A 22377-nucleotide genomic window follows, 5' to 3' on the forward strand; every position below is an offset into this window, starting at 1 on the left:
TAATATAGATATCTGCCAGTGAATATGCTGGAATTAGGGATACAGAGATAAATCATCCAAGCTCTTAGAGAACAGATAGTTACTGAGCCTGTCCGGACTCCTGTGTTTCTGAGTGTGAGTGTGTGTCAGTATCTTCTGAATGGGAGTGAACAGGAATGTCTGAGTCTGACCATGCTGGCAGTCAGTGCCTGCCGTAGTATGTTTGTGACTAGCTACTTCTCTCTTACATACATACCTTAAGATGATGAGCTGTTGTATAGAGTTTGCCACATCCATCGTATTTACACCGAAATGCCTTCTCTCCACTCTGTTGAGATTTAGGAGTTACTCTTGTAGCATGTCCTTGTAAGACAATCTATAAAAAAAAAAATATGACTTAAGGTGCTTATAGAGAAATACAAGCCCGGCGGTGGTGGCGCATGCCTTTAATCCCAGTGCTCGGTGGCAGAGGCAGGTGGATCTCTGTGAGTTCGAGGCCAGCCTGGTCTACAGACGAGATCTAAGAAAGGCGCAAAGCTACACAGAGAAACTGTGTCTGGGGGGGGGGGGGATACAAGAGATGAAATTCACCAGCAAGACAAGGAAATATGAGGTGTGAGATGGAAAAGAGGTAACGCCACGTGGAAGAATGTAGATGAATATAAATGGGTTCATGGGATGGAGAGATGGATCAGAGGTTAAGAGCACTGGCTGCTCTTCCAGAGGTCCTGAGTTCAATTCCCAGCAACTACGTGGTGGCTCACAACCTTCTATAATGAGATCTGGTGCCCTCTTCTGGCCTGCAGGCAAACATGGAGACACAACACTGTATACATAATAAATAAAATAAAATAAAATAAATAAATAAATAAATAAATAAAAATAGGTTCATTTAAGTTACAAGAGCTAGTTGAGAATAAGCCTAAGCTAAGGACAAGCTTTCATAATTAATAGTAAGTCTCCATGTCATTATTTGTGAGATGGCAGCCCAAAGAAAAAATCTAACTACAAAAAGATGAAACCATATTATGGAGCTACAACTCAGAACATCATTTTGCTAAGAGTCCAGCACTTCAAATTATGAAGGTTCTTTCTGTTCTAAGGCTGAATGAAGTCAGTGCTCTGGAATAGTCAAAAGGGACACTAAAAGAGTGCACATTTTGAGCTCACAGATCCATTTCCACCTAGAAAACCAGGATGCATGTCAGTGTTGTGGCACATGCCTGAAATCCCAGGGTTAGGGACACTGAGGTGGAGGATCATGAGATTAAGGCTTATTAGCTACAGTGAGAATCTACCTAAAAATATCCAAAGTAAACAAAATTCCCATTGTACCTGGTTATTTCCTGACATACTCAAGGAATCCATCTCAGCAGCTACACTTTTCCTTTTGTCTAAAGGAAATGGAACCTCAAGGCAATGTCAAATGTATTTCTTTCGATTTCAAAAGCAGTGATAAAGAGGCTATCAGGTCACTTCAATCTCCCATAAGAGATAAAATCCATGGGATCCTAGTCTACACTTAGATTCAGTAGCGGGTCATTTTTTCCCTAGTATTGCTAACAAAGCAAAACAAACCCCAAAAAGTCTAAAACCATAAAAATTGCAAATGGCTACCAAAGGACCCAAGTTCCTAACACATCAGGCAATTCATAATCACCTTAACTCCAACTTCAAGGAAATCACATGCCTCTGACCTATAGGGGCAACAGTATTCATAGGTACCAGAACATACAGACATCCTGGTGTTTGAGTGCACACACACACAATTTAAAATAATAATAAATTTTTTTTTTCAACTAACACGACTCAGCTTTACATACCTGCATTTTTTTCTCTTGGTCATTCTCTCCAATCAATCCTGTACTTGTTACGCTTTCACTCCCATCAATGGAAACCTCAAAGAATAAAAGAAAGCTTTAAAAGGTTTCATTTAGACAAGTATTGTACAAAGGAGCTCTAGCCCCAGGTTTTATATTTTGATAATGGTTTAGGCTGGGTAACATGCAGATTTATTATCAGCTATCATTGTACATTCTTAAAAGTCTCCCAGCCAGGCAGTGGTGGCACACATCTTTAATTCCATCACTCAGGAGGCAGAAGTAGGTGAATCTCTGAGTCCGAGGCCAGCCTGCTCTAAAGAGAGAGTTCTAGGAAAATCAGGACCAACAGAGAAACCCTGTCTCAAAAAACAAACAACAAAGAACTCCTCCCAAATTAAAAAGTAACCAACTATTTTTTACCTGTTATCATGGTGCTAGGGACTGAACCCAAGGCTCCATGTACTTTGCACTCTACCACTGAACCATACCATTAGTTCCCCTAAGCTATTGGGGTATGGAGGTGAGATAGAGTCTCATGTGGTCCAGTCTGATCTTGAACTCATTATATAGTTAAGGATGAACCTGAATTCCTGATCTTTCTGCCTCTACATCCCTGATGCTGGGATTATAGCCATATCTCCATACCCTCTCTCCCTACGCCCAAACTTTTAAATTATATAAAATATACACTTTTAGTACAGGCAAAAACTTCAAGAATCCTCCCCACTTCTCTCTCTCTCTAATTTCTTTTTTTTTTAATTTATTTTATTTTTTCTGAAGATTTATTTATTATGTATACAGTGTCCTGTTTGCATGTCTGCCCGTACGCCAGAAGAGGGCATCAGATCTCATTGTAGATGGTTGTTAACCACCATGTGGTTGCTGCAAATTGAACTCAGGACCTCTGGAAGAGCAGCCAGTACTCTTAACCACTGAGCCATCTCTGCAGCCCTAATCTCTAATTTTACTTCTGATTTCTACTCTATTATATCCTTTACGGAACTCATCCTTGACTTCCTACTGTAAATTATCGACTATTTATTTATTTTTTTAAAGTTTACTCCAATCAGTTATTCTTCCCCAATTCTTTCTTTTTTTAAGTTTTAAATTTTATTTTATGGGTATGTTGCCTTCATGTATGTCAGTATACCAACCCAACTGCAGTGCCTGGTGCCTGTGGAGGTCAGAAGAGGGTTTTATATCCCCTGGAACTGGAGTTTTGGATCGGGTTCTAGGAGTCAAATGTGAGTCCCATGCAAGAACAACAAGTGTTCTTTCTTTTTTTTGTTTTGTTGTTGTTGGTTTTTGAGACAAAAGTTTCTCTGTGTAGCCCTAGCTGTCCTGGAACCCACTCTGTAGACCAGGCTGGCCTCGAACTCACCTGTCTCTACCTCCCAAATGCTGGGATTAAAGCTGTGCACAACCATCACCCAGCACAAGTGTTCTTAACTGAGCCATCTCTCTATCTCTGGCCCTCTTTATGCATTTCTTTAATTGTTGTTGAGACAAGATCTTACTATGCAGCCCAAGTGGGTCTTTAAACCTGTGATCATCTATAAGCATGCACTACACTCCTAGCATTCACGTATTTGAAAAGAAATGCTGAATTCTTTAGTACCGACTCATATTTTTTATTTTAAATTGCTAGCTGCTACTTTTACTTCATCTTTCTTTTATAATTTATTTATTTTTATTTTATGTGCATTGGTGTCTTGCCTACTGTTATGTCTGTGTGAGGATGTCAGATCTTGGAGTTACAGACAGTTGTGAACTGCCATGTGGGTGCTGGGAATTGAACCTGTGTCCTCTGGAAGAGCAGTCAAGGCCCTTAACTGCTGATCCTTCTCCCTAGTCCTGCTTCTTCTTTTTGGTGGTGTTTTTTTGTTTGCTTTGTCTTTGAGACAGGGTCTCATGTATCCCAGGCTGGTCTTCAACTTTTAGGTAGTTAAGGATGACAATGAACTCCTGAACTGCGGATGTGTGCCACCACATTTGGTTTATCAGTGCTAGTGCTGACTCTAGGGTTTCGTCATGTCACAACAAACACCATAACGACTCAACTGCACCCCTGGTCCAGAGATGGTATTGAAGTTGCAAAGTACCATACCTTTGCCGCATACTGCTCCAAAGCACTAATGGTATCTGGATCAATTGTAGCATCCCCAGTGTGCAGCCCTGCCACTGTCCCATCAGCCTGAATTGCCAAGATGGTATCAGACTGTGGGACTTGCACTGCATGGTGGATGTACGCTGTTGTGCCATCTTCCAATTGAACTGCCTGAAGCGAGCTCTGGTCATAACTGTCTGGGAAAATGGAAACGAAAGGCATTACACTGAAGGCCGACACTAGGCCACCAAGCTCCTCAGCTTTCCCTTACGGCTCATCTCCATTCCTGTGTCGGTCACTAATCCACAGAGATGCTTTCTACCAGGGACCCACAGTGGCCAACACTGGGCTGAGATTCGGGGAGGTGACTTTACTGTACCTAACTTTACTCCCCAGGGACTCCGCCTCTTGGTGCAGGCCCTAGTCCCCCTCGCTCTTTTCCATGGCCTATATCAGCCTTTCCCCCACCTATTTCATTCCTTTGTGGCGCTGGTCCACCCTCAGAAAGCACTCTCTACCAGGGACCCCATAGCTACCACAGTTGCCTAGGACCCAGAGAGGGCAATAGCTACCAAAGAACAGAACACCCACCCAACAAAGACAAGACCATATATCTACACCGAAAACACCACAAATATCGTAACTCTGGATGCCTAGATCCAGCACAAAAATACAAACATGAACAGCCAAGACAATATACCTCCTCCAGAAGCCACCAATACCTGTGGCAACAGACCCTGAGAAATGCAATTTAGCTGAAGCACAAAACAAAGACTTTAAGATAACAATTATGTATATGTTCAAGGACCTTAAAGAGGATATGAATAAATGCCTTAATGGAGACTGTGAAAACACATTTGATTGAAATAATGAAAATTAGTTCAAGACCTGAAAATACAAACAGAATTTTTTTTTCACAGCACAGAAAAGAGCAATGGACACAGGGGATTGTATTTTTGTTGTTGTTGTTTTTTCAAGAGAGGGTTTCTCTGTGTAGTTTTGGTGCCTGTCCTGGAACTCATTCTGTAGCCCAGGTTGCCTTGAACTCACGGAGATCCACCTGCCTTTGCCTCCCCGAGTGCTGGGATTAAAGGCATGTGCCACCACCACCCAGCCAAACAGAATTTATTTTTAATAAAATCATAGTGCTGGTCAGTGATGGCATAAGCCTTTAATCCCAGCACTTGGGAGGCAGAGGCAGGTGGATCTCTGAGTTAGAGGCCAGCCTGGTCTACAGAGTGAGTTCTAGGACAGCCAGGGATACACAGAGAAACCTGTCTCAAGAGGAAAAAAAAATCATAGAAAAAATTTCCCCAATCTAAAGAAGGAGGCACCTATAAAGGTATAAGAAGCATACTGAACACCAAATAAGACTAGAAAAAAGATTCCCTATGACACATAATAAAACACTAAACATACAGAAGAAAGGATATTAAAAGCTGCAAGGGGAAGCAGACCAAGTCAAATATAAAGGCAGGCCCATTAGAATAACACTCGACTTTATGGAGACTCTGGAAGTCAAAGGGCCTGGGCAGATGTTCTATAAACTCTGTGAAACCACAGGTACCCAGACTACTATACCCAGCAACACTATTAATCACAATTGGGGGAAAAAAAACTTACAATAAAATCAAAACTAAGCAATATCCATCTACCAACCGAGCTTTACAGAAGGCACTAGAAAGGTCAGCTTGAAAAAGTTAACCACACCAAAGAAACCACAGGAATAAATAACCCCACACCAGCAAATGAAAAGAAAGGGTGAGGGAAGCCCACACCATAACAAAACAACAGGAATCAATAAACACTGCCCATTGCTCATTTTTAGTATTTATAGTCTCTTAAATTCCTCAATAAAAAGGCACAATTAACAGACTAGATTAGAAAACAGGATCAAGCTGGGCGGCGGTGGCGGTGGCGGCGGCGGCAGTGGTGATGATGGTGCACACCTTTAATCCCAGCACTAAAAAAGAGGCAGAGCCAGGCAGATCTCTGTGAGTTGGAGGCCAGCCTGGGCTACAGAGCAAGATCCAGGACAGGCACCAAAACTACACAGAGAAACCCTGTCTTGAGAAACCAAAAAAAAAAAAAAAAAAAAAAACCGATCAAGAAGAAGGGGAAAACAAAACAAAACAAGCTGGGCTTAGTGGCATAGAAGGCAGAAGCAGGCAGATCTGTATTTGAGGCCAGCCTGGTTGGTCAATAGAGCAAGTTTTTCTGGACATCCAGAACTACACAGAGAAACACCAGGTCAAAAAACCAAACCAAACAAACAAACCAGGATCTGTCTTTCTTCTACATCCAGGAAATGCACTTCACCAAAGACAGACATTGCCTCAGGGTCAAAGGATGGATATTGCAAGCAAATAGACCAAGAAGTAAGCAGGCATAGTCACCATTATAATAACAAAATAGACTCCAAACAAAAACTAACCAGGAAAGATAGGTGAGGATAATACATACTCATTAAAGGAAAAAACAAGAAGAGGATATTGCAGTTCTAAACATTTATGCACCAAACACAAAGGTACCCAAGTTCATAAAAGAAACACTACTACAGCTAAAGCCACATTAACCCTCACACAGGGAAATGCTGGTGTTAATGTACTAAGTCAAATGGACCTAACAGATCACTTAAGAGTGTACTTTCTTCTCTGCAGGTATGGAACTTTCTCCAAAACTGACCACATACTTAGACAGAAAACATAAGAAAATTGCAACAACATCCTGCATCCTATCTGACAATCATGATTAAAGCTGAGTATCAACGACAGAAACAGCAGAAAGTATACAGATTCACGGAAGCTGAACAACTCACTATTGAATGAAAAATGGGTCAAATCAAGAAGAAAATGAAAACTTTTTAGAATTGAATGAGAAAACATAACATATCCAAACTTATGGGACATAAAGAAGGTGGGTCTAAGAAGCAAGTTCACAGCACTAAGTGCCTACATAAAAAAAACTCGAGTGCTCTCATATTTTTCTCCATCAGAAAGAAATATGGTTTACAAAGGGTCAATGGAGCAAAGCTGAAGTGAAAGATTCTTAAAATCAAGGGACTAGTTTGTGACACACACAGACACAAAATCATTCTTTTATATTTAAAGGTGTGGGAACCCACACAGATCCCAGCTCCTGGCTTCTTTTCCTCTTGACTCAAGGTCAGAGAGTCTGAGCTTGTCCGTCCATCTGTCCATGCCCCCCGCCCCCCAAAAAAAGCTGCATAGTAGTATGTTTTGGCCTAATTACAGGATGATTTGCCATAAGGCTGGGCACCAGGTATCTTCATACTAAGGAGGTGTTTACACTTGATTGTACTTTGTTCCTTGAACCGTGATGTCCTTGAAAGGGGAAGGTCTTTCTGCCCCTCGTGCTTTGGGTATATAAAGGCTGTAAGTAATGAACTCAGTGTCTGTGGTATTGACCCAGAACCCTCCCAAAGCTATCCTGTGTCTCTTTTTCTTCATCTACGTCTATATTTCATAGCTATCATCTCCCAATGCCACACTCCCCACTTCAGAATCGCTCACCAGGTCCAGCAGACTCAAAAAAATGAAAAGAGAAATGGACATTTGTGTTTTTTTTTTTTTTTTTTTTTTTTTTGAGTAGTTACTATGAGCATTGTACTACACAATTTATTTACTTTTTGTTTTGCCTGTAGCCTAGACTGTCCTGGTACCCACTATGGTAGAAAGGCTATCTTTAAAGTTGCAGTGATCTTCCTGTTGCTGCTTTCCAAATGCTAGGATTACAGACATAGGCCCCCATATCTAGTATTGGCTATATGTCTTATATTTAAACTGTACACAAATACTGTGAGGCAGAATTTACCACCTCTACTGTATAGATAGGAACCTGAGGTCTAGGACATTAAAGTTACTTGCCTTAGGAACATTAAAAAACAAACAAACAGCTGGGCGGTGATGGTGCACGCCTTTAATCCAGAGCCAGGCGGATCTCTGTGAGTTCAAGGCCAGCCTGGTCTATAAAATGAGATCCAGGAAAGGCGCAAAGCTACACAGAGAAACCCTGTCTTGAAAAAAACCAAAAAAAAAAAAAAAAAAAAAAAAAAAAAAAACAAAGTGAGATCCTGGACAGGCACCAAAACTACACAGAGAAACCCTGTCTTGAAAAAACCGAAACAAATAAACAAACAAATAAGCAAACAGATCCTCAATATTTAATGTAACATTTAACCTAAAAGAATAACACATTCATTTTGAGTACAAATGGAGAAACCATAATTTGGACATATGTCAGTTCTTGGTATTCAAACACCTGTCTCCATGTCTGTGCTGTTTATTGTGATAAACTGACCCTGAACAGCTCAAACTGCCACTAAGTTTTTCCTTAAATAGCGTCCTAACCTGCTGCTGTGTACTTCAAGGACTAAACAGCTGTTTCCCCAACAGCACTCCAACAGCCAAAGGCAGTTCTTTTCCTCATGCTCCCACTTTTCCCTATATTATTCATAGTCACAGAACTATTGTACCTTTTGAAGTATGGTGAATAAATGCAGTGGTTCCATCTTCTAGCTGCACCGCTTGCCCATCCTCCAGCCGCAAACTGTCCCCTGCTCAAGAGCAATGCTTACATTTAGATCCCCCACTTTCAGCATGTTCCAGCTAACTCACGCAGCAGCAACAGAGTCAGATTAACACGTATACCTGCTTCAGGAATCACTGGACAGGACACTGGACTGGACATTATTTTAAAAAATAACTTATTTAAATTTATTTTATGTACATTGGTGTGAAGATGTCAGATCCCCTGGCACTGGAGTTACAGACAGTTGTGAGCTGCCATGTGGGTGCTGGGAACTGAACCCAGGTCCTCTGGAAGAGCAGTCAGTGCTCTTAACTGCTGAGCCATGTCTCCAGCCCCGTCACTGGACATTTAAATCATCTCAGTGAAGTTGCTCTGAGAAACTATTACAAAGAAAAGGGAATTTCGAGACTTGTTTTAAGAATATATTCCAGGGATGAGGAGAATTGAAAGGAGAAAAAAAGAAAATGAGCTCCAACATAGCCACATTTCCTTAGGATTTCTGTCTACTCATCTCTGTGCTCAGGCCAGCAATGTCTTTTCCAAGGAGTCTTGGTTAAGTTTGATCATCTGCCTGGTATCTACTGACCCATCTTCAAGAAAGACTAGAAATCAGACCAAATTTAGGTAGTAAGAACAAGCTGGAGGCAGCAAATTACGAGGTCTGAGAATCAGAGGAGCTTCTTGTGCACTGTCTCTTTTTTTTTTTTTTTTTTTTTTTTTTTAAAGAAATGATCTCATTGTATAACCCTGGCTACCCTGTACTATATAGACCAAGATGGCCTCAAATTCAGAGACATTCCTGCTCTGAGTGCTGGGATTAAAAGCATGAGCTACCATGCTTGGCTGTTGTGTCTTAAATACTTACTACTTTTAGGTATGGGGACATGTTGAACATAGGCAGCAGAACCATCTTCCAATTGAATGACCTGGCCATCAATGAGTCTCCCATCTGTAACAAAATATTCAAGCCAATAAATTAGCAGCAAAAAAATCTAAAACTTTATACAATTTCAAAATGATATCAACTATAAAAACATACACTACGTAAGCTCATGTTCATCTTGGTTCTTCCCTCAATGTTCTGAGGCAATTCAATATCACATCCAGTGACCCTACAGAAAGCAGAAAATCCTCCCTCAGCCATCCTTCCTCCCTCCAATTTCCAATCAGACAAATTCAAGAGGAAGAGTGGCTTGTCACAGTAAGCTGCATGCATTGAACCTCTGTATCTCTCAGAACCACTTGGTACCAATGGCCCTGAGCACAGGGAAGCTGAACAGACATGTCAGTGTTTGTGAATTCAGTTGACATTATCATCCCTGGGAGCTGTGTATACCTTTGTCCACATACACATGACAGTTTTCCATACAAAAAAGGAGTTTTTAAAACTGGGCTATTTCCTGAAGCAAACTAAACCTCAATTCAGAGATAATGTCATTTTTTTTTTTTTTTAGACAATGTCATTTTAAGAAAACCAAATATATTCTGTACATGTTTTCTAAACACAATGACTCACAACCTAGAATAAAAAAGTAACAAATGTCTTACTTCTCTTCTCCTTCCCTTTTAGTACCCCAGAATATCTTTCAGCTATCTCAGAGTAGCCCAAAATTATCAAAGCAAAACTTAAGTTAAATTGCAACCACTTTAAGTATCATATGCCACACAGCACCTTTACGAGATTAGAATGGAGGTCTAGTTGGTCAGGGTTCTGAGTCATTGATGTTAACCAACTGGCCACATGTGATGCACATACCTTTAGAATTATGCTGTATGTAAGCAGTGGAGCCATCTGCAAGTGTTACAGCTTGTAAACTTACACCTTCCATATTTTCTAAATTGTCACCATCTATGATAAAACAAAATTATTTTTCAGATAGCTACATATTTGCACGCTAATGATATTAAATTCTTTTCTATAAAATGAAAACTAGGCAAAAAAACAAGTTGTTTAGCTCTTAAGGAGACTCAAATAGAATCTTTTTTTTTTTTTAGAATTTACAAAATTATGTAGCCAAATTGAAAATGTCAGAGAGTGAGAGGGGTCTGGATATCATCAAGATACACTGGATACATGTATGGCATTCTTTTAAAAAGTAAAAAGTTCTTTAATTGCAGTTTCAATGCTCCCATGATGCTTTCCAGCACGATCGCTTACCTGCCACGGTCACTGCCTCTGTCAGGCACAGGGTGACATGTTGGGCCTCCATTCCTCCTCCAGGAAATTCTGTCATTCCCTGAGAATCCCGATTTATTTGGGCTAACAACATTTTCTACCTTGAAGAAAAACATGAGCACTTGAGAACAAGGAGACGCACATGAAATAGAAGCTGAGACAGCTCGCAGGGAAAGCACTTACTTTCAAGTTTAGTAACGTGAGTTTCATCCCCAGAATCCCGTAAGAGGAAAGAAAGAACTAGCTTCTACAAGTCATCCACACATGCACACCAGTGAGCACACTGAATACACAAATGTAAAATCTTGGTCGGGCATGGTGACACATATCTTTAATCCCAGCACTCAGGAGACAGAGGCATCCTGGTCTACATAATGAATTCTAGAACAGTCAGAGCTACACAGCCAAACCTTATCTCAAAAAAACAAAACAAGCAAAAAATCATTTTATTGTTAAAAAAGCTGCAAATAACATTTGTGAATCACAAAAAAACTGTGATAAAGATGTGAATGGTGCTTAATGGAAGATGAAATTTCACTTAATATGTAGGGTAGGGTTATTAAAACTAACAAACATCTCTTCAAACTCCAGCAAGACAGACACACTAATGACACAGCTGAAGGACATATCTACACATAGCAGTTTGGCAAACAGGCCCAGGTCTGCTTTCTGTAATACTGAAAAACTTACTGGTAGGGTGTCTAGCTGCACGCTTTTAACCCCAGCACTCCAGAGGCAGGATCTTTGTGAATCTGAGGCTAGTCTGATCTATAGTTCTAGGCCACCCAGGGCTACACAGTGAAACCCTGTCTCAAAACAATAATATAAATCACACCACCTCAAAATTATAGTATCAGATTGCACTTCATCCCTCCCGTTCTCTACATTTATCAGTCTCTCCTCCTTAGGTAGCTCTGGGGCCTTATATGAATGACTCAATTACCCCAGTTTCTTAGCATCAGCATCTATCCATGAAAAAGTATAAATAAAGCAAGCAAAATACCACATCTATCCCAGCTATTACTCTCTCCTGTCACAACTCAGTTTTCAAGCTGTTGCTAATAATACTTCCCAAGGATTGAGGGTGATTCACTGTTCAAGACACATACAGACACTTAATAATTTCTCACTATCTGTTAGTGTGTCCTTTAATTTTTTGTAAATCCTCTGTAGATACACTGAAACTCCAGTTATTCCTAGAATCTACCCAAAAGAAATAAAAAACTATCTACCAAAAGACTTAAAAATTTTATTTAATGTGTTTTGTCTGCATGTATGTCAATGTGAGGGTGTTGGATCCCCTGGAATTGGAGTTGCAGACAGTTGTGAGCTGTCATGTGGTTGCTGGGAATTGAACTTGGGTTCTCTGGAAGAACAGCCAGGGCTCTTAACTGCTGAGCCATCGTTCCAGCCTTCATCTTATTTATTTATTTATTTATTTATTTATTTATTTACTTACTTATTTATTTATTTACTTATGGACAGGGCTGGAGAGACAGCTCAGTGGTTTAAGAACCCTGGCTGTTCTTCCAAAGGACCCAGGTTCAATTCCCAGCACCCACATGGCAGCTTACAACTGTCTATAACTTCAGTTCAAGGGAACCTGGCACACTTACACAGTCATATACATGCAGGTAAAATACAAACACACATAAAAATAAATCTCTAAAATATTCTAGAGTTTGGGGATTTAGCTAAGTGGTAAAATGCTTGCCTAGCAAAGTCAAGGCCCTGGTCCTCAGCTCTGAAAAACAAAACAAAACAACCAAAAACATTTTAGCTTAGGTTCCTCTAAAGAAGAGGAAGAACTTCGGAACCTTGCAAAGAAATCTTAGGATAGAACCCTTTCAGAATTGAACATCTCCCCACCCCCTGCATCACACTGTTTGCAGAATTAACCCCAACTGAGCAGAAGCTCAGTTTCCCACCTACCTTTGTAATTCCATTCTTACATTCTCCTTAAGATCCTTACCATCAGTCGGGCTGTGGCGGCACACACCTTTAATCCCAGCACTTGGGAAGCAGAGCCAGGAGGATCTCTGTGAGTTTGAGTCCAGCCTGGGCTACAGAATGAGTTCCAGGAAAGGCGCAAAGCTACACAGAGAAACCCTGTCTCAAAAAAACAAAAACATCCCTACCATCCTTACCATCAGCAAGCTCCTCAAAAGTGTGTGTACACAATGTTGACATATGTGAATACACACTTCACTACCTAGTATATGCTATCAGAGATATAGAGAAATAAGAAAGAAGTCTTCCTGCCTGGTAGTATCTGCAAAGCTTGGTAGGCAGAGGCAGGCAGATCTCCTTGAGTTTGGGGCCAGCCTGGTCTACAAAGTGAGTTCCAGGACAGCCAGAGCTACACAGAGAAACCCTGTCTCAAAAAACAAAAGCAAAAAGTCTTCCTTATTGTATATATTGCTATTATTATTTTGCCCCCCTTTTGGAGGTGCAACAGAACTCAAGGCCTCATACATGCTACCTGAGCGCTTTAACACCAGCATGCCCAGCAACCTTCATCTTTAAGAAACTCATTCTAGAGCTGGGTGTGGTAGCATATGCCTTTAATCCCAGTACTTGAGAGGGAGGCAGAGGCAAGAGGATCCCTGTGAGTCAGCCTATTCTACAGAGCTAGTTCCAGGACAGCCAAGGCTACAACAGGATACTCTGCCTCAAAAACAAAACAAAACAACCAAAAACCTCATTCCAGGGCTACACAGGACAAAAACTGGACATTAAAGTACTGTGTAGAGGTTAAACAAAATTTACACTGTAATTGGACAACTTGGTACCAATTGTTAAAAAGGCGGCTCAGTCATTAATAAATCTTTTTGTTTGGTTGGTTTTTTGAGATAGTCTCACTATGCAATCCTGGCTGGCCTGAACTCAGACATCTGCCTCCCTGTCTTTCAAGTGCTGGAATTAAAGGCATGCGCTATCATGTTCATCCATAAAACAAACAAACACAAAGATGTCCAACCATATGATTCTCAGTATTTATTAAACACTCCTGAGTGCCTGTGAGGTGGCTCAGCAGATGCCACTGATGACCTGAATCTGATCCCTGGGACACACAGAGGGGAAGGAGAGAGACTCCCTCAAGTTGTCCTCTGACCTCCACACAAGCACTGCAGAAGTGTATGCCCTCCCTCAAATAAATAAATTATCATGAAAAATTTAAAAACAATTGTATAAGTGTGCACAGTTCACTGGAACGTTATCTGCAACAGCAAAAAGACATCAACAATCTAGAAGTCCACCAAAAAGATGTGTTTAAATATGCTACCATTAATTGAAGTGGGAGACAGAAAAAAAAAAAAAAAAAAAGCACCTCTTAAGACACAGCTCTGCTTTAGAGCTCCTGGCTGCCATCTACAAGACTGTGGGTTTGATCTCTAGCCAGCAGTAAAAAGAGAAATCTACAGGAAACGGTGAAAAATGTGTCCAAGATACATAGTGAAGAAAAAACAAGTGGCCGAAGAGTATGCCTGGTATGGTTACACTCTGGTTTTAAACACTGTATATAATAGCAAAGCAAGCAAGCATGTATATAAATTCAAATGATTTTTTTGTTTTTTGAGACAGGGTTTCTCTGTGTAGCTTTGCACCTTTCCTGGATCTATCTCTGTAGACCAGGCTGGCCTCGAACTCACAAAGATCCGCCTGCCTCTGCCTCCCGAGTGCTGGGATTAAAGGCGTGCACCACCACCGCCCCGGGCAAATTCAAATGATTTACTCCCAGGAATTAAATGTAGAGATAAGAGACTTCCAATATTCCATTCCATCACCCTCCCCCCTACCCCACTGCAGAGGATCCAATCCAGGATAAGTGCTCTCTCCTATACAGCCAAATCTAATAACTTGAGTTCAATTCCTGGGTCTCACATGGAGGAAGGAGAAAACTGACTTTCACAATTTGTCCTTTGACATATACGACCACCCAAACTCATATATACACTCTCTATCTCCCTCTTACACACACACACACACACACACACACACACACACAGAGAGAGAGAGAGAGAGAGAGAGAGAGAGAGATAAGTGTAATAAACTTAAAAAAAAAGAGTACATAATCAAGCTTTATAACTTCCCATATAATCTAACTTTTTGGTTGTGAGCCTTAGCCTTTAACTGCTGAGCCCTCTCCGGTCCTAATCCAACTTTTAAATAGGGAAAGGATACAAACAGACATTTCTCCAAAGATAATTGGTCAAGAAACAAACGAATAAGTGTTCAACTTCACTAGAAATCACACAAATGCAAACCAAACCCACAAGAGATGCCATGACTTAATGCTCCATAGGATGGCTGTAATAGAATGTCACTGTGTGTGGTGGCACACAGACGGTCAGGCATGATGCTAAGTTTATGTGCAGTTTATACTCCATAGCATGACCTGTCTCAAACAGAACAAAACAAAAGACTGGTAGTAATAAGAATTGGCAAAGAGCCGGGCAGTGGTGGTGCACGGCTTTAATCCCAGCATTTAGGAGGCAGAGGCAGGTGGATCTTTGTGAGTTCAAGGCTAGCCTGGTCTACAGAGCGAGATCCAGGAAAGGCGCAAAGCTACACAGAGAAACCCTGTCTCGAAGAAAAAAAAAAAAAACAAAGAAAAAAAGAAAGAAAAGTGAGCTGTAGAGATGGCGCTGTGGTTAAGATCACTGGCTGTTATTCCAGAGGACCTAGGTTTGGTTCCCAGCACCCACATGAAGGCTCACAATCACTGTAACTCCAGTTCCAGGGGACCTGACAGCTTCTTCTGGCCTCCTTGGACACCAGGCCAGCCAAATATTTATAGTATTTTTTTTTCTTTTTGAGACAGTGTTTCTCTGAGTAGCCCTGACTTTGAACTCAGAGATCCATCTTCTTTCTGAGTCTTGCTGGGATTAAAGGCAAGTACCACCTTCCCAGGCTAGTTTTTTTTTTTTTTTTTTTTTTTTTTTTTCCTTTTCTTTCCTGGTACAAGCTCTTGTGTAGCCATGACTGGCTGGACTTGAAAACAATATGTAGCCAAGAATGAACTCAACTCCTGACCTGCCTGTCTCTACTCGAAAGTATTAGGATTACAGGTATGCACCAGCATGGTGAGTTCATTTGCAGTTTTACAGGGTGAATTGAAGGTCTTGTCTCTGGCAGGGTATGCACTCCACCACTGCTCTACATCTCCAACCTGATTCTCACTTTTCTGAGATAGGGCCTCACTACTAAGTTGCTCAGGTTGGCCTTAAACCCAACCTGTAATCAAGGCAGGCTTTGAATTTGTAATTTCTCCTATCTCAGCCTTGGGAGCGAAGATTACAAAGTTGAACTACTAGACCCAGTTTTGATAGTTTTAGAAGATGATGTGAAGGTTTGTGAATTCTGTCAAAATGTTATTTACTTATTCTGAGATAGTACCTTACATTGTGTACCTAGCTGTAACTATGCAATAAAGGGTAGCCTTGAACTTGATGAGGTACTCCTCCAATCTCAGGCTCTCTGAATGTTGGGATTATAGACAGAGCCACCAAGCCTAGATACAACTATTCAAAATAAAAGGGAAGAGAAAATTTGTAGAACTGATTAAATCTCCAAATAGTCAAAATCTCAGGATTAAATTTATGCTTGTTTTGTAATCCCAACACTGCACAATGAATTTAACATATACTTAGAATTAAGAGTGTTCTTATTCAGGTTTTTGCCAACTACAGCAGAACAAGTCATTCCTGGAAAAATTAAGGACCAAACTGAACACAATCTGAAACTTGCAATTTCTAATATTTTCAACGGACTATGCCAGTTTGGATATTTCTAAAGTGAAGGCAAAGCTTGATTCTAAAATAATAGATGGGCAGTGATATTCTTCTCTACTTATTAGATGTAATGGAAGGGGAAAAGTTAAAAGAGTGAACAAAAGTCCCACTATGAAACATTTGTTATTTGGCCAAATGGAAAGCAAACAGGGAAATGACAAATGGCTACTTTTGAATATTCGATGTTAGGGCTCAGAGGCCTTTAAAGAAAAATTGTGAAAAAGAACACATATGCCCACGATCAGAGCAGAAAAGAAACCCGGATACGATGCGCAGGCGGTGTCCCCAGCCGCAGGGCCCGCGTCCCTGCCGGGGCTTGCGGCGAGCTGAGGCCCGGAGGCCCAGCCCGATGAGCTTCGCCACGGAGCGCCTGGGGACTCCGCGCGGAAGGTCAAGCCGAAGAAAGCCGCCCGGCTCCCGAGAGCTCCACCCTCCCCTCTTGCTCTCCCTCCCCTCAGTGGGCCCCTAAGGGGAACAGGCGGGGCGCGGCGTGATGGGGGGAGGGTGGCGTCCTCAGCAGGAAAAGCTCAGCCGCCCCAGAGTGGCGGCCTTGGGTTATTAATAAACTCCGCTTTTGCCCGGGCTCCGCTACGAAGGCGGCCGTAGGATCGGCCAGGCCTAAGGCCCGGCATGAGGTAGAGCCGGAGGTAGAGCCGGGACCCAAGTGGGCCCGCGCCGTCGCGCTGAGGGCGGCGGCCGGGCGGAGAATAATGCACACTGGGTAAAAACACATTTATATACGAACCTCCGAGAAAATTTTCCAACAATTCCTTCGTCCGACCACCATGCACCAGGACAGGAAACAGCCGCCCGGCCCCCAGGCCCCGTAACCCGCATAGCAATTCTGAAGCCCGCCCCTAGCCTCCATTGGGTTGTCATTACGTCACTCACCGGAAGACTCTTGTTCTCTATTGGTCCAAATTGAGTGACGGGCAGGAAAACGTCACTGTCCACACCCACTTTGGGTGCGTCATCGTAGCTTGGCCTTCCTGCCCGCGCCTGAGTGGTTAGCGCCAAGGTCAGAATGAAAGCTTCTGTGTCTGACTGGTTGGAAGAACCGCTCATCCCGGACCACTCCACCCTACCGACGAGGGAATTATGCCGATTCTGGGGCGCCAGCGGGAGGCGCCATTTTGTAGCGAGGGAGGGAGGTTGGTCCTTTTGATTGCCCGGGAGGGAAATGGGGTGATGGGCGCCATTTTCCCTACAGGACCGAGCTGGAGGCTTTGGAGCTCCCGGTGGGCTTGCCGGAGCGCTTGTCGGAGGCCGCATGGGCCTGGCCTTGCTATTGACGAATGTTATTCCATTAGGAGGGAGGATTCAGGGGGTGGTAGGGCAGCACGGGGGGGTGGGGTCCACGCGCTCCCTTGGGGCTCTCTGAGCCGGCCAAGGCCTTCACTCTGGGGCTCTTTGTCTCTACCCCTGATGGCCGCGACCGTGTTCCGAAACTGCCTGCCCTTTCCCGGTCTCCGGGCACCGCTGTGCGGTGGGAAGTTAAGCTTTCTGCTACTTTTTGCAGTTCCGGCGGATCCCAGCTTCCGCTGGGACACCGTGCAAATGGTCTTGTGTGACCGTGAACTTGTGGCTCTGAAGTTAGTAGTCGACCTACTTGGCGTTGCTGCGTTCCTTTGTATGTGCTTTCCATGTTTTGCCCGAAATGGAGGATGGAGAAAGCATCTGTCGTGTTCTTTAAGCCTATTGAGACATTAGTTGTGGCGTGTGTGGTATGATATTTATTGGTGCCCTCGGCCCAACCCTTTTGTAAACCATTTCAAACATGAGGCATTTCAGGTGGTACTCGGTAAAGATGAGCTGAGCTGCAGTGTGCGTAAATAGTTAGTTGCCAGGTTTATATTTCAATAGAATAGGGAGATTAACAAGCAGCAGTTTTATTCAGTTTGTTGCATTTCAGGTAATGATGGAATAGATAAAGTAAGAATGTTATTGATAACAAGTAGAAAATATCTGAATTTCTAACCGAATCTAGTCGGAACTTCAGTTTTATATACTTTCACCCTCACCCCGTTTATTTTGAGACTGAGCTTTGCAGTGTAGTCCAGGAGGCTATGAACTTGGTAGGGAATCATCTTGCTTCAGCCTCCGGAGTGCTAGGAGTACAAGTCTATGCCACCAGATCCAACATCATTCCAGGTTTTTAGTTATGTTTATTCTAACCAAGGCATAATTATGTAATTGGGATACCTATTCATTTAATAGGGAACAGGACTTGAAACGTTTAAACATAATATTCTTTTTTGACTTGAGAGGTCTTCTGTGGCTCATCTGGCCTCAGACTTGCTATGTAGAGGGCGATAACATGATCTTGAACAATTGAATGATCCACCAGGCGCCAACTCCCAAACCCTAGCATGACAGGTGTATGTCACCTTTTCTTATCCTCTTAGAGACGGGGTCTTTCTACCTCCACCCGGCCAATAATGGGATTATAGGCATGTCTTTAGAACAGTGGTTCTCAACCTTAGTGACGCTGTAACCCTTTAATACTTTCTCATGTTGTGGTGACTTCCAGTCATAAAATCATTTTGTTGCTATACTTTATAACTGTAATTCTGCTAGTTATGAATTGTAATGTGGATATCTGATATATGACCCCTGTGAAAGGGTGTCTGACCCTCCTGAGGAGTATAGGTCTACAAGTTGAGAACTGCTTTAGAAGTACTTGAGTGTTGGATATACCTTGGTTTAATTCCCAGGAATGCAAAATGAAGTTGTGATTGCTCTTAAGCCCTTGGGAAAAATGGGATGACATTGGATTAGCTTACTTGCCACTGGCTGGCTTTGCTTATTTAAATCTATGAGATTTGCAGTACAGGACTGAAAATAAAAATATACTGTCTGTACCCATAGATGGTAAGATTTTATGTATAAAAGTGTTTTGTCTGCATGTATATCTGTGTAGTATGGGTACAGGAGGCTAGATGAGGACTTTTGATCCCATTAAGTTCAGTAAATTCCATACCTCAGGCTACTCACTAAAGAAATTGCTAGGTATGGTGATTCTATAGTGACCATTTTAATATCAACAGGAATGTTTACTGATTCTTTGTGCATCAGTATGTGTGTGTGTATTGGTAGAGATCAATCCTGGGTACTCCGATATGCTAGGCAATGCCCTGCTATTGAGCTGTGTCTCCTCCTTGCCAGGTTTATAAGTTGTCTTGTATTGGTAAAGTTTGGGTGCTGCTAGGTTAAATTTACAGCCTTCCATTAGTTTCTTCTGTGTCTGGATACCAACCAATCAGATTTATGATGTACCAGTATATTCTTGGTTAACTTTTCAGGCTAATGTTGGGACTCAGCCTTATGCATGCAAGCGTTGTTGCCACTGGAGCTACAATCTTAAAGACTTATTCTCTGAGGAATTTAAAAAAAAAAAAAGAAATTTTGCTAAGCTGCTGAGGTTGTGCCAGACTTATATCCTGTACATATAAAACATGTCTGGCAAATCCATAAATTTTTAGTAGTCTACTTTTTGTGTTCTGGCTTTGTCTAATCTAAAATTATGATCTTCAATCTATTTAAGTAATTTAGGGATATGATATGAGCTGAGAGACCCATGTTATGCCTTTGCATGTAGGTACTTGCATCAAGATTATTAATTCCCACCCTATTAAATGATCACATAAGGTTTCTTCCTCAGCTCTTTATTCTTTGGCCAAAACCAGTACCACTACACTGTCATTACTAAACCATGTTCTTTTTCAGGATTGTTTTGGATATTCTGGTCACTCTTATATGCTCAAACTGAATAAATTTGTCAATTCCTGGTGGGGGGCAAAATAAAGTACTTATTATATCTGGAGTACATGTAGTTAATTAACTTGGAAGGAGCGCATTGCAGCATTATCAGGCAGAGAAAGTTCTTTTCCTAGTTTGCTTGATTTAAGAGAACTCAATTTAAAAAAAAAATTAGTTGAGTATGGTGGTAGTTATCTTTAATCCCAGTACAACAGCAGGTGGGTCTATGCTTCCAGCCTGGTCCACAAAGTTTCAGGCCAGCCCAGGGAGGCTTTTTCATCACATCTGATTTATTCAGCGTATGGGTACTAAGCTGCCTCGCTCACACATGCTGCACTCAAATGTAAGAAGCCTATAGTGTCACTGACTTACTTTAGCTAGTTAGATACAACCTAGCTCTATTAAGCCTCTGGAGAAACACAATTGTTCAATTTAAGAACCTCTGTTCTGGGGCTGGAGAGAGGGGTCAGGTTAAAGACTAGCTCCACTTCTAGGGAACCCAGGTTCAATTCTCAGCACCCACATTGTAGTTCACAACCAACCATCTGTACCTTGAGTTCCTGAAGATTTAACACCTTCTTGTCTCTTTGGGTACCATGCAAAAGGTGCATAAATATATGTGCAGCCCCAAACCCACAAATTTAAGAAAATCTGGGACTAGAGAAATGGCTTCTGGTTTTCAACACAAATTGTTCTTCCAGGAGACCAGAGTAAGATTACTTGCACCCGCATCAAGTACCTCACAACTGCCTGGAGCTCCAGCTTCAGGGAGCTGACACTTGTTGGAGAATGAATATATTCCTTTACACTGTGTTAAGATGTGTCACTGTGATTGGTTTAATAAAGAGCTGAATGGCCAATAGCTAGGCTGGAAGGGATTAGGCAGGACATCTGGGGATAGAGGAAGAAAGGTGGGATTGCCAGCCAGGCAGAAAAGGTAGCATGAGCAGTACAGATGTGGTAATAGCCACACAACAGAACGTAGATTAAAATAAATGAGTTATGTTATAAGAGCTACTGGGACAAGCCTAAGCTAAGGCCAAGCTTTCATAATTAATATTACGTTTCCATGCCATTATTTGGGAATTGGCAGAGAAAGACTTGCTACAGATACCTCTCTGACCTCCTTGGGCAAATACACAGACACACAAATAAATGATAAAAATGAAAAGATGTCAGCCAGTCGGTGGTGGTGCATGCTTTTAATCCCGGACAGGCACCAAAACTACACAGAGAAACCCTGTCTTGAAAAAAAAAAAGTCTTAAAAGAACTGATCTTAGTCAGGTGTGGTGGCACATATCTAATCTTACATTGAGGCAGAAGAGTTAAAACAAACAAAGACCAGTGTATCCTGTGATAATCTTACCTCAAAAAGTTCCAAGCTCCAGGGCTAGACATCTGCCTCAGCAGTTAAGAACACCTACTCTTGCAGAGTGCCTAGGTTCTCCCACTCCCAAGGGGTGGCTCACAACCATCCCTAATTCCAGCCCCAGCTGACTACAATTCTGTCTTCTGGCCTACCACAGGCACAGCATATGCTACAAGGTAGTGTGTTGGTCGCCCTTGCTATACTCTGGTCTCTTTCAGAGGTAAGACTATCAGGAAATAACTCATTCATAAATTAATAGAATAGCAGTACTGTGAACAAAAGGAAGAACAGCATCAAAATTAAGTGGGGAAAGTATGTACACAAATTACAAGAACTAGATCACTGAAGAGATGTCTCAGGTTAAGTACACTGGCTGATAATTCCAGCATACCCAGGTTCAATTCTCAGAACCTCCATGGTGGCTCACAAGCATGTTATTAACTCCAGTTCTAGGGTATCTGACGCCCTCTTCTCGACTCTTTGGGTACTGACTTCATGCACTTGGAAGCAAAACACCCAAACACATAAAAGAGAAATTTACTTCTGCAGGACATGGAGACAGGCCTTTAATACCCTACTAGGGAGGTACAGAGTTCAAAGCTAGCCTAGTCTACACAGTAAGTTCCAGGAAGCAAGGGTTACATAGAGACCCTGTCTCAAACACAAAAAAAACCCACCCATAATTTTTATGATTTTTTTTTTGGGGGGGGGAAGAAAGGTTCACTGTTATCTTCTAGAAACTTAAAATTTGAGGTTAAGTGTAATGGGAAAAAATGAAAATTTAGGTATATCTGATGCATTAAAAACACCACTTGAA

General features: G+C 41.9%; 1 protein-coding gene across 4 annotated transcripts in view; it reads right to left on the bottom strand.

Moving 5' to 3' along the window:
* Znf143 (zinc finger protein 143) overlaps positions 1-17282 on the bottom strand; it is a 38527-nt gene extending 21245 nt beyond the window's left edge. Inside the window, exons 1-8 of one of the 4 annotated variants that reach the window (XM_028894631.2) lie at positions 17177-17282; positions 10619-10737; positions 10217-10309; positions 9326-9409; positions 8405-8485; positions 3910-4106; positions 1803-1877; positions 236-355 (exon numbers count right to left, since the gene is read on the bottom strand). In XM_028894631.2, the coding sequence (XP_028750464.1) occupies positions 236-355; positions 1803-1877; positions 3910-4106; positions 8405-8485; positions 9326-9409; positions 10217-10309; positions 10619-10730 (762 nt within the window). In that variant the 5' untranslated portion in view covers positions 10731-10737; positions 17177-17282. Of the gene's footprint in view, positions 1-235; positions 356-1802; positions 1878-3909; positions 4107-8404; positions 8489-9325; positions 9410-10216; positions 10310-10618; positions 10738-17176 lie in introns of all 4 variants that reach the window. The other 3 variants (XM_028894630.2, XM_028894629.2, XM_028894627.2) reach the window with 3 other exon arrangements.
* Between the last annotated feature and the right edge of the window lie 5095 nt (positions 17283-22377).

This window comes from Peromyscus leucopus, chromosome 1, assembly GCF_004664715.2.
Source record: "Peromyscus leucopus breed LL Stock chromosome 1, UCI_PerLeu_2.1, whole genome shotgun sequence".
Lineage (NCBI taxonomy): Eukaryota > Metazoa > Chordata > Mammalia > Rodentia > Cricetidae > Peromyscus > Peromyscus leucopus.